The following is a 19,883-nucleotide window of genomic DNA, read 5'->3' as shown; positions in this document are numbered from 1 at the left end:
GTTTTTGTTATTTTTGATAAATTACACTTTAAGCCAATCAACATAAGTAAACTCAATTGTTATTAAGACTTATCTAACAAATTCTGGGCACTTAACACTTTCCAGTTTATTACGATTGAGCGTGATGTTAAATCTCAACTAAAATATAATAATTAGAATATTTTAATGAATAATATGGCCAAAAAATAAAAAATAATGCAGCTTCGAAATGAATATTAAAAAAAATTAAATAGTTGAATGTTGAACTTTTAAATATTTTGCATTTTTTTCAATTACTTACATTTGTTAGGTAATTTACATTATCCAATAATTTCATAAAAACAAAATTTATAAAGAAAAACTACACCACAATGGCTTCATCAAAATTTTGAGAAAATTCTCTGCAAAGAGGAACTAATGTGCCTCGATGACGACGAAGAGCCCGATTTGCTCGACGATGAAGAGAATATGTCTTAAGTAATTTATAATTATAAATATATATATATAAAAAAATATTTTACCCTTTTATTTCACAATTATTACGAGTATTTTCCAAATATGATGATGATTAGATGATTGTAATGATAATCGCAATTTATCAGCTTATTGTTTTATCGAACTTACACGTAAAGTCTAAATATTTTCCACGCATTCAAGGCGTTGCAAATTATTGATTTTAATTTTTAATTTTTCACTACTATTTTCCATTTGATTAACTCACTTGCTCACCTATAGTTATAGTTATTTAAAGCATAACTAGGTTACTACTTTAAGTCAATTGCAAGCATACTTTGCCTAAGAAGCGCAGACTTAAGCGGATTTAAAACTATAAATTCCTATGCAGTTGACTAAGGTCACGTACTCGTTGCTCTGCAGTTGAGCACGCGAATCACAATTTGCATGCAACAAATACAAGTAAAACTTAAGCTACACAACACATACATGCATACATACTTACACACACACGCACACGGACACGCACACAGCTGAAAGCTGAAAAAATCAAATATCCGCAAATGCACGTGTATACATATGAACATATATACGATATATATATATATATAGAGTAAAATTCTATGTGCACAAATCATATGGCTGTCAGATCGTTGGCGTTTATATATATATACATATATATACGCACACACACGTGCTGTCACGTGGTCACGTAGCGTATACGCACTGTTGGCAGCGACTTTGTAATATTTTTAAAAGTATGCAACGGAAACTTAATGTTTGCTTCTGACAAGCGCTTTATATATTTCTATACCTTCTTTTATTGTACACAAAACATATAGTGTATGTATTGAATAAAATATAAATCACATATACGTACGTACACTTAATAAAAGTTCAAAGCGTGTCCGCTTAACTAAAATGCTATCAAATGAATCGCTTAACATGCTAAGTACTATAAATAATTAAGTTGCAGTTGATTGCGTTTTGGTAATCAAAGTTTTTAATACTTTTTTGTTCTGTGAGTGTGTGGCTCAGAGTTGATCGCCCTTTTGCAACAGACCGTGCAGCAAGGAGTCGCTCTGCTGTTGCAGCTGCCTCGGCGAGCCATCCTCAACAATTGTTGAAGCAGTAAACATTGAAATATTCGCTTAAAATAAACATCAGTTAATATAAAAAAAATTATATAAGCATACCATACATATACATTATGTAAGTAAGAGCAAGCAGTAAAAATGTTAATATACCCTGCAAAAAATCTTTAAAAAACTGCTATTACTGTAAATCATATACATTGTTTTTTCTTTTTATTTTAAAAATAATTTTAATTTTCAACATATGTTTTTAATCGTTTTAAATATTCATTCGTTATCTGTCTATATAAAAAAAATAAATGATATCAAATACTTAAAGCAGTTTAATATTAGCAAAAATAATAGAAAGTAAAATAATAATAATAGAATTTAAATTTAACTATAAACTCAAAAAATATATAAAAAAAATAACTTGGAATTTTTTGAGGTAATAATTAATCAAATAAACGAAGTTACTGCATATTGGCAAACATAATTATAAAGCAAAGTTATTAAAGAATCCAAAAGTTTAAAAATTATTTCAAATTATATTGAATCAAAAAATAATAAAAATATTTATTTTATTTTATTAAATAAATTAGAGGCTTTCTACAGTAACTAGTATTTTCGAGTACTGTTTTATTTCTTTTAAGTTTTATTATAAATTGGTTTAGTATTTGCTTCTAGGTATATGCAAATCCTAGAATATCTTTCAGTGCATAATTCTCGCTTACCGCAATTGTTATAATTGTGCGTCCCTGGAATGCCTTGTCGGCCGCCTTGAGCAGAGCGCGCTCGGTGCTGCTGTCCAGGTTACTTGTTGCTTCATCCAATACAAGGCAAATGGAGCCACGTAGAATGGCACGTGCCAGGCAGAGCAATTGGCGATGTCCGGCGCTTAAGCTGATGCCGCCATCAGTGATTTCAGTATCTGCACACAGACACACACATATAAAGGTAGTCAGCACACATACGTATATAGAAATGGGTAAGAGAGTTGTAAGGTTGCAATAAAATGTGAGTTTTTAGTGCGTAATTAAAGTTGTATTTAATAAGCGTGACATTATGCCCGCTTGGTTAAGTACGCCTTTAAACCTTAACGATGCAAATTAACCCCACAGTTGGGCTGGACTGGGCTGGGGTAGCATTGCTTATATGTGAGTTTCAAGGTCGTAGCTTGTGTAAGTTGCATGCTAAGGGGTGTAGCTCCTGTTAGCCCCTTTGTCTGTTTGCCTTGGCCTATTAAAGCGCAACTAATGTATATTAACCATAAGGATCTGAGTGAGCTATTAATTTAACATTAAAGTAATTAGAGTACGATTCATTACTCTCATTTGAACTCATACAAAAGACTATTTAAACTTTTCTAATCAAATTTCTACATTTAATTTTCTTTTCAATAAGTAAACCATATAAGAAATTTTTCTTAAAATGAAAACTGCAACAATAAATATTTATTTATTTTTACACATGAAAAAGTGGTTAATAACTGATGTTACCCAATTTTAAATTAAATTTAATTATTGTCGCATTTATTCATAAAAGAATCATTTTGGCTAATTACCTTTTGTTAATTTAAATAGTAATTAATTTGTATGCTTCAATACTAAATTAAAAGCTCAACAGTTTCAAATTTAATTAAGTTTTTAAGACAATGCAATCTATCTCTTAAAATTTAAAAAAAAAAATTGTTTTCTTTTGTATCGATTAATTGTTTTTAAAGCAAAGGAATCAAAAAATGAAGATGTTTTCTTTTCTCTCAGCTAATAAAATATTTATAAATAAATCATTTTAGACGCTTAACTCTTTAGAACGCCAAGTATTTGCCTGAAGAATTGAAAATAATTGAAAAGATACAGAAATGATTAAACATTTATTTGAAATTGCTAAACGTCTAATGTGCTAAGAGTTTTTCATTTGAACAATAATTGCTTTTTTGCCTAAACTAATTCCCAGTTTATAAACCTCTAAACTCTTAATTCCCATTGACTGTTGCATAATTTACAACTAAATCAATAAAAATTGTGCAGCAGCAAGTGGAATTGATTGCTAAATGGCATTAAGGGAAGTTCAAGTCGAAAATGTAAACAACTGACTCATCGACGGTTATGTGAGTGACTCAATCTAAAGTGGTTAATCAATATGGATTCATGCAACTCAACTAAATGGCTACACATGTGTAAATGTGTGTGTGTGTGTGTGTGTGTTAGCACATACAGCTGCCAATCAGCACAAAAAAAAAGAAAATCAAACATGCATGAAGAGTTTGCTTTTTGCTAGCATTTTTTTTATTTATTCCAACTTTTTGTATGGCAGCAAACATCAAACAGACAAACAAACAGACAAGTGGAGCTGCTGAAGTTAGACTGGGCTGTGTGGCAGGGCCAAAGGCAGATGTCATGTTTGCTGCCAAAAATAAACATGATTTTTTCATAAGCCACACAGACGGACAGCCACACAGCCAGACAGACAGTCATAGAGCGAAAGTCACTGAGCCGCACTGTAGCAAACAGACAGACAGACAGACAGACGTACAGACAGTTTGGCTTGTTTACACAACAATAACAACAACAATAACAATAGCTCGAACTTACATACAATGACACAAAAAACTGGCAATAAAAAGCTCTCGGCATTGCACTCACCCAGACCCAATGGCAGCTGCAGATTGACAAACTCCTTAAGCTGCGCCAATTCCAGACAATTCCACAATTGCAAATCCGAATAATAACCCAAAGGATCCAGATTTTCACGTATTGTTGCATTAAACAAATGCACATCCTGCGGTATTATCGACAATCTGGTACGCAACTCAATTGGACTTATCTGCTCAATATCCACATCATCAATGCGTATCTGGCCACTTGTCGTCTCCAGCACACCGAACAAGGATAACGCCAGCGAGGACTTGCCGCTGCCCGTGCGACCACAGATGCCAATCTGTAAGCATTTCAAATTTATACTATATCCAACAACAGCTGAGATTCTGCCAAAGACATTTGCATACGATAGTTGACCAGCAGCTGCAGCCTGAGGCAGCAACAAAACTAAGCAATAAATATTGATAAGCGCAACATGTGTGTAGCTCAAATATGAATAAAATTTTAGTTCAGCTTAAGTCCGCAGCACACGCTTATAATTTATTTATTAAATTCCACTTTGATATATAAAGAAATGTAGCATAAAAAAGAGTTTTAATTAAAATATTCTATCAACAGTTTTAATGCAAACTAAACAGAAAGAAATTATTCAATAAAAACAAAAAATTCCATAACTCTTTAAAAAAGCAGCAACAGTTATTTACTTTCAAATTGAACCATATAGTTAGTTTTTAATTTGTACAGCGTCTCGTTGAGTCGCTTAGGCACAGCTTTGCAGCATTTTTTACTAAAGTTCGTTACTGCAAGCTAATTGTTTGAAAAATAATTTGTAATTTACATCTCTTGTTGATTTTTTTCACAAAAGAAGTGTTTGATATTTATTTTTAATATCCATATTTTAATAGTTTTGTTTTCGTATTGTTATTACGCTTTTGTTGTTATTAGCAAGCTGAGCAAACAAGCAGAGCTATTGATACAAAGGCTTTTTAGAGCTGCGCTAAAATTTTAAAGTCAATTAAACTCTGACACGAAAATAAACCAAAAGTTGCTTAACGGCTTGCAAAGCATAAATTTTTTTTTTAAATTTTTTGTCTAGTCAAACGTTGCACTGTGGCTCGCTTTGCAAAATTTTATGTAGGTTAGATATCAGCTTAATATTTTGAATATACATAATCAATATTTTGAACAAATTTATAAATAAAAAGCAAAAGTTGGCATAACACAAAAACGAGGGAAACTTATTGGTTAAACTCGACGTTTTTTAAATATTTTAAAAATGTTTATTGTTATTATAATAATTTTGTTTTTTTTCCCGCTTTGTTTAAGTTTTTAGTTATTTTAAAATTGTGGCAATCGTCCTTTTTTAAATGTACAAAAGCTAAGTCGTAAGGCAGACTCGTTTATTCTTTTATTTTAAGTCAATCCAAAGTCCAAAAAGTATTCAAGATTAACAGAAAAAAACATTACGTTTTAAATCTAATTTATTTTCTATTGATTTTCTTATGTTAGCTTAAAAAAAAAACAAGTCAGATAATTCCCAACACATAATTCGATTCAAAAGCTTCAAACTAGCCAATTGCTCATATTTTGGCACAAATTTGAATAATGAAGTTACAGAGCTTAAACCTAGTATATATTTAATTATAGAAATTTATAGAAATTTGGCTCAATCTGATGAGTAGTCTTTCGATGTGCTTAAATTTTGTCTCATGGAATTTTTTGGATAAAATCTTTGTAACCTTTTTCATAAATTAAGTACAACTCGAAATTATATTTTTGCCACGTGCTTTGGGCAAACGATCCACAGTACGTTGTTGCATTTTGCTTACTACTATTTGCACCGACAGTCAATGCTCGAGAAAAACCCATCAATTTTATTTACAACTACTTTAGAAAATTTGCAATATTTGCTGATATACAAAAAAATAAAAGTATCCAACTTTGTCGTGGCTTGCAGACTCTCTCCATAACTCACAGCCTTAACAGTCTGTGAGTATAATGATGATGGACATTCGAGTAGACACACACACATACATCGATATATTTAACTATGCTGGTTACATATTTGTCGACTCTTCAATCAGCTGTTGACTCTTTACGCCGTCTGGCAATCGAAGCGAAGCCAAAGCAAAGCAAAGCAAAGCCAAAGCAAGGGTTAGTTGCCTTTAGCTTTGGTTGATTTGCGGCCAAAGTGCATGCCCGAGCCCAAATGGAGCTGGAGCTGACTATTTATATATGATTACGACCACTCTGTGGGATGGTATGGGATACAAAGTTACAGTTTGTTGAGCTTGAGGCTTGCAAGTTTTTATGTTTGATGTGATTTCATTTATTGCTCGGATCGGGCAACAGTTTATTTACAGTATAAAGCACATTGAACCCAAGCGAATGGACGAGTTAAACAAAAAAAAAAAATGTTGCAACTTCAAAGTTTCAATTGTTTTTACTCACCCGTTGACCCGCTGGTATCTTTAAATTCAATCCATTGATAACATTCGTCCTTTGTCCCTCATAACGCAGACTGACGTTTTCAAACGTTATATCCCCCTGCTGTGGCCAGGATATTGGCACACTCTGGTCTGCATGAAACATAAAACAAATAATTAAAATTAACATAAATATTAAATGCACAGCCACTGAGTTTAAAATTTAAAATCAGAGTTCGACAAGGCATAAAAACGTTGACCTTTTCCAGATTATTATGACAACCACTAACTGACAGTTGTAAATTTTTTTTTTAGTAAAAAGCACCAACATAGCATGAAGTGATGAGGGTGATGACGATAACAGCATGAGCATCACAAAAAAATGCCATGAAAAGGGTTTGCATGGAGGTCATAGAGCTCTGTGGAGTGTCTGTGAGAGGATTTAATATATGCAAATTAAGGCTTTGGTTTAGTCAAGCTAGTTAGGCGCCATTATTTATATAACTTGATGCTTAAAAGTGTGTTAAAAACATGTCTGGTAAATAATGATTAGAACTTTTAATCATTACTACAATAAATAAATTAATATTATTTGAAAGATTTTCTAATGTGTAATTTACAAATAGTTTTGCTTTCATAATATGCAAACAATTTTATAATAATTAAGCATTATTTGACAATAATCAAAATAATCGAGATGATGCCAATCTAATTTTTTAATTAATTATAACTAAAACATTTTTCTTGAACAATAATAATAATTTATTGGTCACAAGCTTAAATTAATTTTTATAGCTGAATTTGTTAGAAATATTAAAAAAAATTAAATTGTAAAATAAAATTATTCTCAACAGTAATTAAAATTATACGAATATTTTAAAAAATTATTTTTGATTGTTAGAATAACCTTTTAAGTTATTCGTATCATTTTCAAAATCCAGAAATTTTTGAGTATTTGAGCTTGCAAATAAAATAAATAAGTCGGCAAAATTTCATAAAATAAACATAATTTAAAAAATCTTAAAAATAGTACGACTACATTAAAATATTGTTTTCCATTATTTTCTCAACGAAAACAGAATTTCTTGAATTTGCAATCAATTAGAAATTGTAATATTTAATATTTAACCTGAGCATTGCGATTATTTCCCAAAAATTATTTATTTGCTTAGTTATTGTAATTGAAAATTAACAGCCATGACTAAATAAAATGTTTTATGTCGTTGCACAGTCATAAAGTTTACTTAGTCATAAATAAGTTTCACTTTTACGGGCAAACATAATTATGAAGCAAAGCCTTGCATAAGCTTGAGCTACGGCCATAAATCAAATGTTATTCAATGATGCATATAAACGACAGCTTTATATAATTGAAGTTCAAGGATCATAGAGCAGACACACACACACACACACTTGGGTACTCACAGCTTTTGGTGCGCTTAGCTGGCTCATTAGACATGGCGACCTTGTCGGCAGCAAGTGTTGGCATTTCTTTATCTTTCGTCAGCTGCATGCTGCTGCTGTTTGTTGTTGTTGTTGTTGTCAGCCGCTCGTGTTGTTGTTGCAAGTTGTCAGCAAGTGTGCGAAACTTTAAGTGATTGCCATTGCCGGCTGCACTGCCTGCATTTAATTTATCAACATCTTGGCTGGCTGCTGGCTCAGTCTCGACTGCAGCAGCAGCGTCTCCATCAACATCAATGCCAGCTGACGTTGCTGCTGCTGCGCCTGGGCAAACTTTGTCACCAGCAGGAGCAGGCAACCTATCGACTTCATTGCTGATTTCCACAGTGTGTGCTTCAAGCTCTGCCTGAGGCTCTCGCTCGGCCTCGTGCAGGGATTGCTGCTGTGGCTGTTGCTGCTGTGGCTGTTGCTGCTGTGCATAGTACGCAATGCGCTCGACAGAGCCCGCATACATCTCCATATCGGCCAAAAGTTTTACAACCCAATTAAGGTAAATCGGCACCAACAACGTGTAGTTTATGGCCAGACCGACCAGCGAGGGTGTTGGCGTTAACTCTAGCTCCTTGCTGCTGACGCTTTTATTGATGGCATAACTTGCTGCTGCTGCTGCTGTCGTCGTCGTTGCTGTTGTTGCTGCTGTGGTTGCTCTTGTTGCTGCCTTTAGAAAACTGCTGCAACTGACGCTTGCCGTTGCCAGTGCCGTTACAATGGCCACAAAAACAATACAACCACCCAGGTAATCCTGAGAGACAGAGAAAGAAAGAGATGGAGAGTGAGTAAGAAAGAGAGAGAGAGAGAGAGAGTTGGCACGAGTGCTCTCTGATGAGTGCTTGTTAGTGTTGGCATTCTTGGTTAAGATTATGTTTTCCTTTTTCCACATGACTTTTTAATCAGTCCACGTGTGCGTGTTTGCTCTTTTCTACTAAACTGATTCATGCACCCGCACTGAACCTCAGACCGGCCCCCCAGCCCACTCCATTCCACGCTCCTAGCTGACAAGCTAGCAAAAAGTTTTTATACTTCTCTTTCAACTTAATGAAAGTTTTAAGGACTAGCTGCCAAACCACAATTGAAACTTTTCTTTTTGCTGTTGCTGTTGTTTTTGTTTGTTGTTGCATTGATTGTCTTTGTTCGTCAGACTTTGCAAGCCAAAGAGTTCTGCCTTGCATTTGACTTTGAGCTGAACCATCATCGTCTGTTTGTCTGTCTGTCTCATCGATGGGCGTTTTACAGCTTTGTTATGCTCTCAACTCGTACACAAGCATGTTATGCACTAATTCGAAAATAATAGAGCACGTGGTATGAGATGAGAATGAGAGAGTGTATCACATATCATTGATTAACTATTAATCAATAGTTAGTTTCACATTCGTACATATTTAAAGAATTGCTTCTCTTTAGAATTCTAGAAATGTATTTTGCAAGAAAAATAAAATAGAGATTACCTGCTCACGATATTTACGATATTGATTTACGATATTCGCATACGATACTCGCTTGCGATATGCATTTATGAAAATCACCAACATAACAGGCTGCGAATATCATAAGTTCCCTAATTATAGGCATATCTTAGAAGAATGCACATTGGTTGTAAAGAAGAATTAGTTCTCTATACAATTCTAAAAATGTATATTGAAAGAAAAATTAAATAATTTATTCGCATACGACATTCATTTACGTTATTCGCTAACAATATTCACTCTTGATAACAGGCTGCAAATCTCGTTGGTTCCCTTATCAGAACATGTACGCTCTGCATTCACCATTTCCTAGAGAAATATCTACACAATCCGAAACTATGCTAAGCTTAACCTCAACTCAATAGCCATAATGCAATTAATTTAGCTTTGCCGCTTCAGCAGTATAACCCAAAACCCACAGTCAGTAATCTGTTGTCATCATTCGAAGTGCACAAATTTCATTGGGACTTCAATGTTATGTGTGTATGAAGTTGACCACACCTGTCAATATGCCCAATAAAGCAAGCAATTTCAATGGCCCCCATTATGGGTATAGACCCCAAATGTGTAAAATACAGTATGCCACAATTGCAAACGTCAACACAATGTGTACCAATTTGTGCAAAATCAATGGACACTTAAAATCCATAACAGACACTTGAACATTGTAAACTATGCCCCCAATCGACGGCTTTTGGGTAGACGAGTCAATTCGCTGGCACAGCACAAGCCTCACGGGCATTGCCCAGCGCCACCTGTAACAACAGCAACAACTACAACTTCGAGTAGTATCTGATATTTACCTACGGCTGGCGCAATCGTTGTCTGTCCAAATGAAATGCCAATTGAATTTCAAACACAGCACACACACACACACACACTCATACATACAAAGTTCGCATGTGCATAACTGCTATATTGACCAACGAATAAACCACACACTCACACACACACACATATACACATTCGTACAAGATTTGGCTGTCAGTGGCTTCACAAAGGACTTACCAAGGATATGCCCAGCCAGCGATGGCTTGTATTCAAAATGGTAAATGCAATCGTATTCGCCTCGAGACGCTTAAATAGTATCTCTGTGAAACGTGCTTGTTGATTATACGCACGTATTGTTGTCACACCCTGTATGGTCTCCGATAGATGCGATATTACCGGCGAGTTGGTTGAATTCTCAATGCGCTGCAGTTCACTGAGAAAAGACAATAAAACGGACAAAAATTAAAGTCATTTGCATAAATATTGGCTTAGCAATAACTGTTTCGCTAAAGCTAACAATAATCGATACTATCGATATTAATGAAAATTTAATAGTGTTAAAACGTTGTTTTTAGTTTACATAGACTTAAGCTAATATATTTCTTATAACTGATAACTAATTTAATGTAAGTCCAACAGTATTTTATATTATTGAATTGAATTATATTTTGACCGATAGTCATAATTTATTTAAAACCTTTTTTTCAATTGACTTTACAAAGGTTCTAAGCACGAAAGTAAATTTTAAACATTTTTGAATCACAACGTATTTTCTCCGAAGCTTTAAGAAGAGTTTTAACTATTTTAGATTAAAAACTTTTTTATTTATATATACCATAAGTAATTTTCATTGAATAATATTATAAGTCACTATGAATAATAAAAAAGAAACATTTATAAATTTTAACAATAAGACTATTAGAATTATGTTAAAATCTGTTTATTTATCTTTATTTTAATGCTAGCAGTCACATAATAAAAACTTTTATTAAACAAAACGTTGTGACATCTTTAAAATAACTTTGTAAAATTCTACAAAAAAAATTATAGTGTCATTAAAATATTTAAGCAACTTCTTATAAAGAAATCTGCTTAGTATATTGGTTGCTGCCTATTATTGCAAAAGTATCCGTCCTGCGCATAAACTATGTAGCTTTGCTTTATCTAAACTATGCTTTGAATGCAAACAGTTTAAACCTTAAGCAATAATTCGAAGACAAGAATTATTGTTGAGCTGCTGTTAAGCTGCTGGTGAAAACGCTGTAAACTGTAAACTTTGTCTGCAGCAAAATATGCTTGAAAGACAATTAAAAGCCACAAGAACTTTTGATAGAAATCTACTAATAGTGCCACACGCACTATCTAAACAAACAGAAGCGGGGAGTAAAACCCAGAGCTAAATATATGTAAAGGCAAAAGCAGCCAAAGAACGAACGGACCAATGCTTATGAAATGGAAATTCTTTGTTGTGGTTTTTGTTTTTGGGCTATTTTGTTTTGGGGTTTGGGTAGGCGTTGAGTAGTTAGCAAGCAAGTTTAACTGCTTATGGCCAAAAGCAAAAGTTTTGTGCGACAACAAGCATACGCAGTGTTGACCAGCTTTTGAATAAACTTTCGCAGGAAACAGTTGAAACTTGAGCTCAGCAAGCAGTAAGCAGTAAGCAGTAAGCAATGCTTACTCGTTACACTTTGCACAAGAATTATGCAAGTCGCTTTATCAACATTAAAACCAGCACCAGCAACATGTAAGCTAAACAGATGAGAGTAAATGTATTACTTACCGCGCCGAACACCTGTAGAACTTCTGTATGGCATAATAGGCGCCACAAATGGGCAGGGTGAGAGCCAGAAACCAAGGTGTAATGCTAACATTTATCAATATCGCACACAGGCACAGCAATGTGAATTGCAGCAAGCGTTGGCTCGTTGCAGCGATTTTCTGTAAATGAAAATATATATGAGGCAAAAACATCTACTTTCAAATTTATATACATATGTGTGTAAGTGTGTGTGTGTGTGTTAGTTAGCTCTGTTGCATGCTAATATTGCTGGCCTTGTTGGCCTCGTTGTGGCATTTTGTTAGACATTTTTAAATGACTTTTGCTTGCTCATTGCTGCGGCACGTATTGACAAATGACTAAATTTGTGTATGCCACAAGCTTCCGTTGTGGCTGCTACCACAAACACTTCCTCACCTGCTGACAAAATTAACGAGTCTGTATACAATACGTTCGTTTCGTACTCGTTCGTTCGTATGAATTTGCAACATTTTAATGCTTATGTACACTTCTTTGACAAATTTCTCTCCCAAACTCTTACACCCGGCAATGTTTTATAATCAAATTTTGTGTTTTGATTTTCACAAAGTAGCTAGCGCTCCACATCAAGTATACGAATAATTGCAGATTGTCTACAATTTGAAGCCTATAACAGTTAAGAAAACAAGAACGCACTAATAAAGTTAGGGCGCAACCAACTTTTCAATGCACTTTGACATCGGCGCTCGAAGTTTAAATATTTCCCAAGCTAAATTATTAATTCGCATATTTGCTGTAGGAGAAATTTTGATTTTTTCTAATAAATTTGTATTTTCTAATAAATTGTGTATTTTTATATATATAGATATAAATTCTTCATTTGAAAATTCAGTTATTGTAGGTATTATTAGAAATTTATAGATTGTCCGAATATTTCAAAGTGTTTGGAGATTTATGTCAAAGATTAATAAATGGTATAAAAATTACATTAAATTAAATATTATTATTATATTAAATATTATTTTTATTATTTTAAACAATCTAAAAGATCTAAAAAAAATTGTTTTTATGTAAATAATTGAAATAATTCCAAATAATTGAAAATTATAAGAATATTTTTTTTTTTAATTTTTTCAATCATTTAAAATATTTTCACATAATCTCGAAATATTTTTAAATTATTTGCTAACGTGATAATTCTGTTATTGGGCAACACGTAAAATAATTGTTACTTAATTTTAAATTTTAATGATATATTCAAATATTTGTTAAATTCATGCTGCGGTTCTTATTGAATTTAATTAAATTCTTAATAAATGTAAATTATTGACGCCAAAAATATTGTATAATTTGCATATGTAGTGAAAGCAAAAAATTATGCCAACTGCATAGCAATTATTATCATGAAGATAGCAATGCACGTATTAAATCTAATTTACATTTTGTTAATATTAAAATCAATTTGTTTCAATCAAGCAAGCAAAACATGAATCGAATAATTTATATGTACTGCATGTGTGTTTGCCAAACAAAATGGAAAACTATAATAAAAGCATTGGCTAAAAAATGGCGTCAACAAACTCATTTGTTACACACACACACACATGCATATGCAGAAAACTTCAATGCATAATGCGTGCTTATCAGTGTGAAATCTGGAAAAGCAAAGCAACCGCAACAACAAAGTCAATGTGGCTCATATTTTATGCCGCAAAATACAAAAGCTAAGCCACAGCCAACAAAACAAAGCAAAAAAAAAAGAGAAATGTATAAACAAAAATTGTTACAGTTATATATGCGCATACAGTGGTAGCTAGATAATAAACAACACTGTCAATTTATCGAAAATTGAAATGTATATTTGAATACAAAATGCATATCATCAATATGTTTATGTTTAGCTTTAACGTATGCCCACTGTAGCTGCGCATATACAAATGTATGTGTGTTGCCAAAAAATTCACCGTTTGTTACCTTATCAATGATCGCCATATCGTTGCTGAAACGATTCACAATCCGTCCGATGGGCGTCACTTGAAAAAAATGCAAAGTTTTATGGAAAATCGTTTGGGCGAGTTTATCGTGCAAATTACGACGCGCATTACAGCCGGCCCATTGTCCGGCCGGTGTTGATATCATGGCCATTATAATGCAAACACACGATATTGTTGCATATATGCGAAAATAGTACGTGACTTCGTGATTGTCCATGTCCGTGTCCACAATCGGTGCCACATTCGGTGGCGTTGATGCCACATGGTCTGTCCAATGTTGCAGGCAAACGTCCGTGTAGACACGCAAACATTGCCAAATTAGTGCGGTTATAAAAAAGACAACGATTATGGGTAAACCAGAGGCACGCATATATATCTCGTATACATTGAACGATATTTGACCATATTTGCGTTCAATATCCTTTTCCAACAATGTGCCCCCAGCCGTCGCCGTCGTTGTCGGCACCGCATCACCTGACATTGTGCTCTGTTGTTCTTCCGACTCCACGCCCACCGACTGCAGCTGCATTGATGCTGACGTCACGTTCATCTTGTTGTTGTTAATCAACAGTAGCATCAGCATCAATCGCGTCGTCATCGTCATCGTCATCATCATTGTTGTCGCTCTCGTTGTGGCTATTTGTTGGCAATGCACTAAAGTCAATTTTAACATCTGAAATTCAGTACAAGAATAAATATTGAAATATTAAACAAGAAGAACAATTTAAAATGCACAATGATAATTGATAAAATTAAGAATTGAATATTTTCTAAATTGAAGCGCATGTGCTGAATCTTGCAAAATATTAAATAAATAATATAATTAACAATCTTTATTGCTTATGATGTTTACAAAAAAATATATAACAGCTCAATATTTCAAAAATTCTGAGATTCAGCTTCAGAATAAGTAATGAAATATTTTCCAGAGCAAATAATTTATAATTACTAATGAAAAGATAGTTCGAAATATTCAAATTAAGAAATTAAAATATAAAATTCAAATATTTGAAAAATGCTTTTCAAAATAAAAGCAAATATGTTGTTATCATTGCCTCTTATACAATTTACAAAAATTATTGCTTATGTTATTTACTAAAATATAATCTAAAAATAATATTAAATTTTACAGAAATTAATTAAAAATCAAATCTTTTCAAAAAGTTAACTCCACTATAACATGAAATTGAGTTTAAAATATGGAACATTTTGCAAAGTTGACTAGTATTAATATAAAAAAAAATTAATTTTATAAAAATTGCATACTGCAAAAAAAAAATATGAATCTAAATTACAAAATAACGTGCTTAAAATGTTATGACGATTGCGTCATGCAATATGCAATATTCCAATTAAATTCATATTAACTTTCTTAGAACTTTTTATGCTTACCTCTCTATAATCTAATTTGCATCAATTGTTGTTTGCTCTATTGCAAGTTATTTGTGTTTACTAGTACCTTTAAAAAAGTGCTGCCATTCAAATAATTAATCAATTTTCTTGCCACCGCTTCTCAATGCTGCTTGTTACATGTTGCATATTGATACAAAAAAAAAATAAACGCAGAAATACAATGGAAAGCGAGAAAAAATGTAACTACAGTTAAAGAAAAAACGCGCATACACAATGGAAAAAAACTACAATTTTTTATTACCATGATTGTTATGCGTTTGTGTGTGTGTGCGTGTGTGTGTGCGCATATAAAATTGAATTTTTATTGCAACAAACATCAGCACAGAAGCGCATTGATAGTCAGACAGGTAAGAGCAGAGAAAATTGGGCCATTGCAATCGATGGAAAAGAATAAAAGCAAGCAAAACAAAATATTAAAATTTGAATAGTAACCGCTGAATTCAGTGTAATGGCATTGTTTCAACAAAGTGAAAGTGTATAGTACAAGTGTTGCGTTGATTTCAGTTGAGGATAGTCACAAGTTAAAAAATGTTGCAATGAGGTGAAAAAATATAATAAAGCAAAATAGTTGCAATCGCTTTTTCAGTTAATTCCATGGGCATATTAAATTAAAATATTTGTTCTATCGAAAATGCAGTGCAATTCGCTTTTTATTAAATTAATTATATTTCAACATAAACTAACGCTAGATTGCGCGAAGCAACTAAAAATAAAAAACTTATACCTTATGGGCAAACTCAAAATTTTCTTAGCTTATGCTGCAAATGTCGCAAATCGTTGCAACTATTGCAACAGTTGCAATCTGCGCACAGCTGATTAAATTGAAAGTTTGCCTAGCCTTTGCCACCCCCGTGTTGAACAAGTTGTCAGCCAAATATTGACTGAGAGAGAAAGAGCGGATAGATCAATGCATTAAGTTTTGTGTCCCGGAAAAAGTTTTGTGCCCAAAAACGAACTTGCAACAAGCCGACAGCTTTTTGTGTCTCTTTGACACACCGCTGGGAATTGAAACTTTTGAAATCAAAGTTGCTTTTAGTTACAGCCCAAGAGCAAGAGCGAAAACTAAATAGAAGGAGACAAAGACAGAGAGAGAGAAGAGCGTAAGGATTTGTGTGTCGATTTTATGTTACATTGATATTCTGATAAATATGCCAATATTTTGTTTAGCAGCAGCAGCAACAGCAACAGCTTTGTGCATATTTATTATGCAGTTTGGCTGCCATCGTTGTATATAAATTACAGCTAATCAATATTCATTACAGCAAACTGCAAAGACAGCGCCCAAGGAGTTTTGCCAAATAGTTTGCCAACGAGTTGTTTTTGTTTTTCGCTTTTCTTAGTTTATGCTTTTACCATTCGCCCAGTCAACACTGTTGCGCCACATTCTACAACGTTTATATTGATAGACGAGGAAATAAGATTATTTTGCTTTCATTTTGCAATCGCTTTCGTAATTATCTTAAATGCTCATTGATAGTTGGGTTGAAAAGCAACGCAGATACATAGCTGCAAATGCAATAATTACTAAATAAATAAAAGTTTCCATTCAACTATTCAATAAGCCAGCTGGTCAATCAAATTGCTTAAACAACAAATAGCTAAAGGATCGAGCTTCATTAACAGTGCCTGTTAATTTAGCAGAACAGAATATTTCCTAAGCATAAGCTGTTAGGGTTTATCTGTTATTTAACAGTAAACGTTATTTACATAAGCTTCACAGTGCCTGTTAATTTAACAGAACAGATCGAGCGAACAGCAGTGCTGCCAACCTTTGAAAAAAGCTATAAATAGCCATAAAATGAAGATGATAGCGGACAGATCTAGCGGGCTAAATTGGCAATGCCGATTGAACAGCAGAATATTACCCAAAACAAAAACGTTTAAAGGCTCATCTGGTATTTAAGAAAAACCGTTATTTACATAAGCGCTGTTACAGTAGATATTTCAATAATAAATAGGTCATATGTCACTACGTATGTCAAGATCATTTGCGCAAAATTCTACTTTCACCAAGCCAAGCTGATAACGTTGGTTGTGCTCAAAATTTGATTTCAGTTTACGTTTTCGCTTTCTACCAAAAAGTTCGCTTAACAATAGGATCTCTTTCTGGAAAAAATGGTGTTCTTGAAACTAAAACTGATGTGAAATTCACATCCACAGATCGTGATAATGATAATGATACTGTCAATTGCGCTCATAAGTTCGAATTTGGGTGGTGGTTCGACACGTGTCCTGGACCGTATATATTCATTTTGTATTGAAATATATAACATGCTAATTATTTTCTTATTTCAGGTTTTCCATTCATTTTTTGACAGTCATGATACGACCCACATCCAAATAAACATGTGAAGAAATTAATAAATAAATAAATGAGTATATGAATTGGAATTACAATACTACGAGTATTATTAAAATGGGTGTAAGAATTTTGTTGCAGAGAGAAAAAAAGAGAAACAACCCAAGCCGAACGCTACTTAAGAGAGCTTCTAGCGTCTACAAAAGTTGGGTATGCCAAAGCTGCTCAGTTTATTAAAGTTTATGTAGTTTGCCGCATGAATATTATGTATATCCTATGCTTGCCTGACTAAATGTTTAGTACTCCCAACTTTTTAATGCACTTTGATTAGCGAATAGATAACCTAGATTATTTATATAAATATACATATAAATACATTTAGTATATTTCCACTTAAAATTTGAATGCGAAAGATAACAGAGCACATAATATAAATATATATTTAGATTTTGCACAAAAATGTTTAAGAGTCCAATATATTTAAAATTAATATTCCACTGTAGAAATAATATTTACGTTAAAGTTACAAATCGACATTATGAATTCTATGAATTTACCTAGAAGTAATAAAAAGTTACATTGGGAAACTTTTGCTGTCAAATATTTCTGTATATGTGTTGTTGATTCGCTTTGAGATTGGTAAAGCGTTTTGCTAACTTAATAGCTTTCCATACAGAATACATTCGAATTTATGTTATTAGAAAAAATACTATGAATTTTCAGCTGCATATTACGTATACGCACTGCACAGCCAGCAGACAATTGAATTGACCCATATTGGGCGCATAACAGCAAAACAACAAAATTTCAATGCATATAAATAGCTTGCAACTTGTGGCAGGCGACAGCAAACGACGAACTTTGGGCAAAAGGAAATAGCAAAGCTGCAAATACAGTTGCAATATGCCAGTTGGATAACTTACGCTTCACTGGTGTCTCCACAGCAGCAGCAGTTGCAGCTGCAGCATCAGTTGCTGCTGTTGTTGTTGTCGCAGCAGTGGCAGTGTCAGTTGTCTGGAGTTCAGCACTCAGAGTTGTCTGTGAAGTTGCATTGGACATGTCAATGGCAGGCGATGAACTTGGCTCAACTGTTGGCAACAGAGCGCTGGCACTAGACTCCTCCGAGATGCTCCTGCAGGGCGAACAGGCAAAGGGATTAGCACTAAAGTTATGCATAGCTTAAATTACATACCGTATGGAGTTGGTGGCACTCAGCGGACGATGATGATGCTTCGGCTTATTGGAGCGTCGCATCGACATGCGTCGCAGAAATTGCTGAAAGCTGCCGCGACTTTGAGTCGCTGCCGTCGCGCTCTGCTCCAGCGCCGGCTGCGTAGTCACTGCTGCGGCATCAGCAGTCTGCTCCATAGCTGGCGGCGAGGATACATTTCGCGTCACGACCGGATGATGCGGCACTTTCTGTGCTGGCTGCCAGGAGTGCGCACGTGTGCTCAACTCAACATTCGCAAGTGGCGGCGTATTGCGTCCTCCCGCCTCACTGCCATCAATGCTGCTGTCCGCGTAGCTGCTGCAACTTGCAGTCAGCACACTGCGCCGCAGCAGATCGCCGCTGTTCGTGCTTGAATTCGAGGTGGTTGTGGCCGTGCTCAGGCCACTCAAGCGGTGCCAGGAGTTTAGCGATTTAATGCTGCTGTTCCTGCGATGCAAAGTGGATCGACGTCGTGGTCGCAGTATCACATCATCGCCCTGGCACTCGTCTATGGGCAGCGGCACATCGTAGAGCAAATGCCTAGAGCCATAGACGCTGTTTCGCTTGCGTGGCAAACTAAAGCTGCCAAGCGATTGTAATCCACCGCTATTGCCACTTGCCAGCGATAGCGACTGAAAGAGAAGTAAATACAAATAAAACAAAAATTAACTAAAATCAACTAACTAATAAAATAATATCATATCAATTGTTATTATATTTAATTTATATTATTTATTGTTGTAATAAAATGCTAAGTCCTCATTTAAATATTTCTCAAAAATAAAATTTTGAACTAAAGTGAAGCATGTAATTGATCTTGATAATGAACCTTTACTTATTCTTAAAAATGTAGTTTAAAATTTTACTATATTGTTTGAGGATAACAAATATAATTGTTAGATAATTGTTTTAATTTTCATTTCATTGTGTGAGTAGTTAATTAATATTATAAGTTAATTTAATGTGAGCTTTACAAAGATTTAAC

The 19,883-nt window shown here is 34.0% G+C and overlaps 1 protein-coding gene across 1 annotated transcript in view; it reads right to left on the bottom strand.

Moving 5' to 3' along the window:
- Positions 1–1,243: 1,243 nt before the first annotated feature.
- Positions 1,244–19,883, bottom strand: part of LOC117134867 (ATP-binding cassette sub-family C member Sur) — a 51,482-nt gene continuing 32,842 nt past the window's right edge. The window contains 11 exon segments of the mRNA XM_033294193.1: positions 1,244–1,582; positions 1,629–1,680; positions 2,240–2,436; positions 4,151–4,445; positions 6,557–6,684; positions 7,957–8,734; positions 10,464–10,659; positions 12,007–12,164; positions 13,957–14,544; positions 18,700–18,820; positions 18,881–19,504. Coding sequence (XP_033150084.1) covers positions 1,467–1,582; positions 1,629–1,680; positions 2,240–2,436; positions 4,151–4,445; positions 6,557–6,684; positions 7,957–8,734; positions 10,464–10,659; positions 12,007–12,164; positions 13,957–14,544; positions 18,700–18,820; positions 18,881–19,504 — 3,253 coding nt within the window. The 3' untranslated portion in view covers positions 1,244–1,466.

The sequence above is a fragment of the Drosophila busckii genome, chromosome 2L (genome assembly GCF_011750605.1).
Source record: "Drosophila busckii strain San Diego stock center, stock number 13000-0081.31 chromosome 2L, ASM1175060v1, whole genome shotgun sequence".
NCBI lineage: Eukaryota > Metazoa > Arthropoda > Insecta > Diptera > Drosophilidae > Drosophila > Drosophila busckii.
The sequence above is the reverse complement of the archived record's forward strand: the minus strand, read 5'-3'. Positions and strand labels throughout refer to the sequence as shown.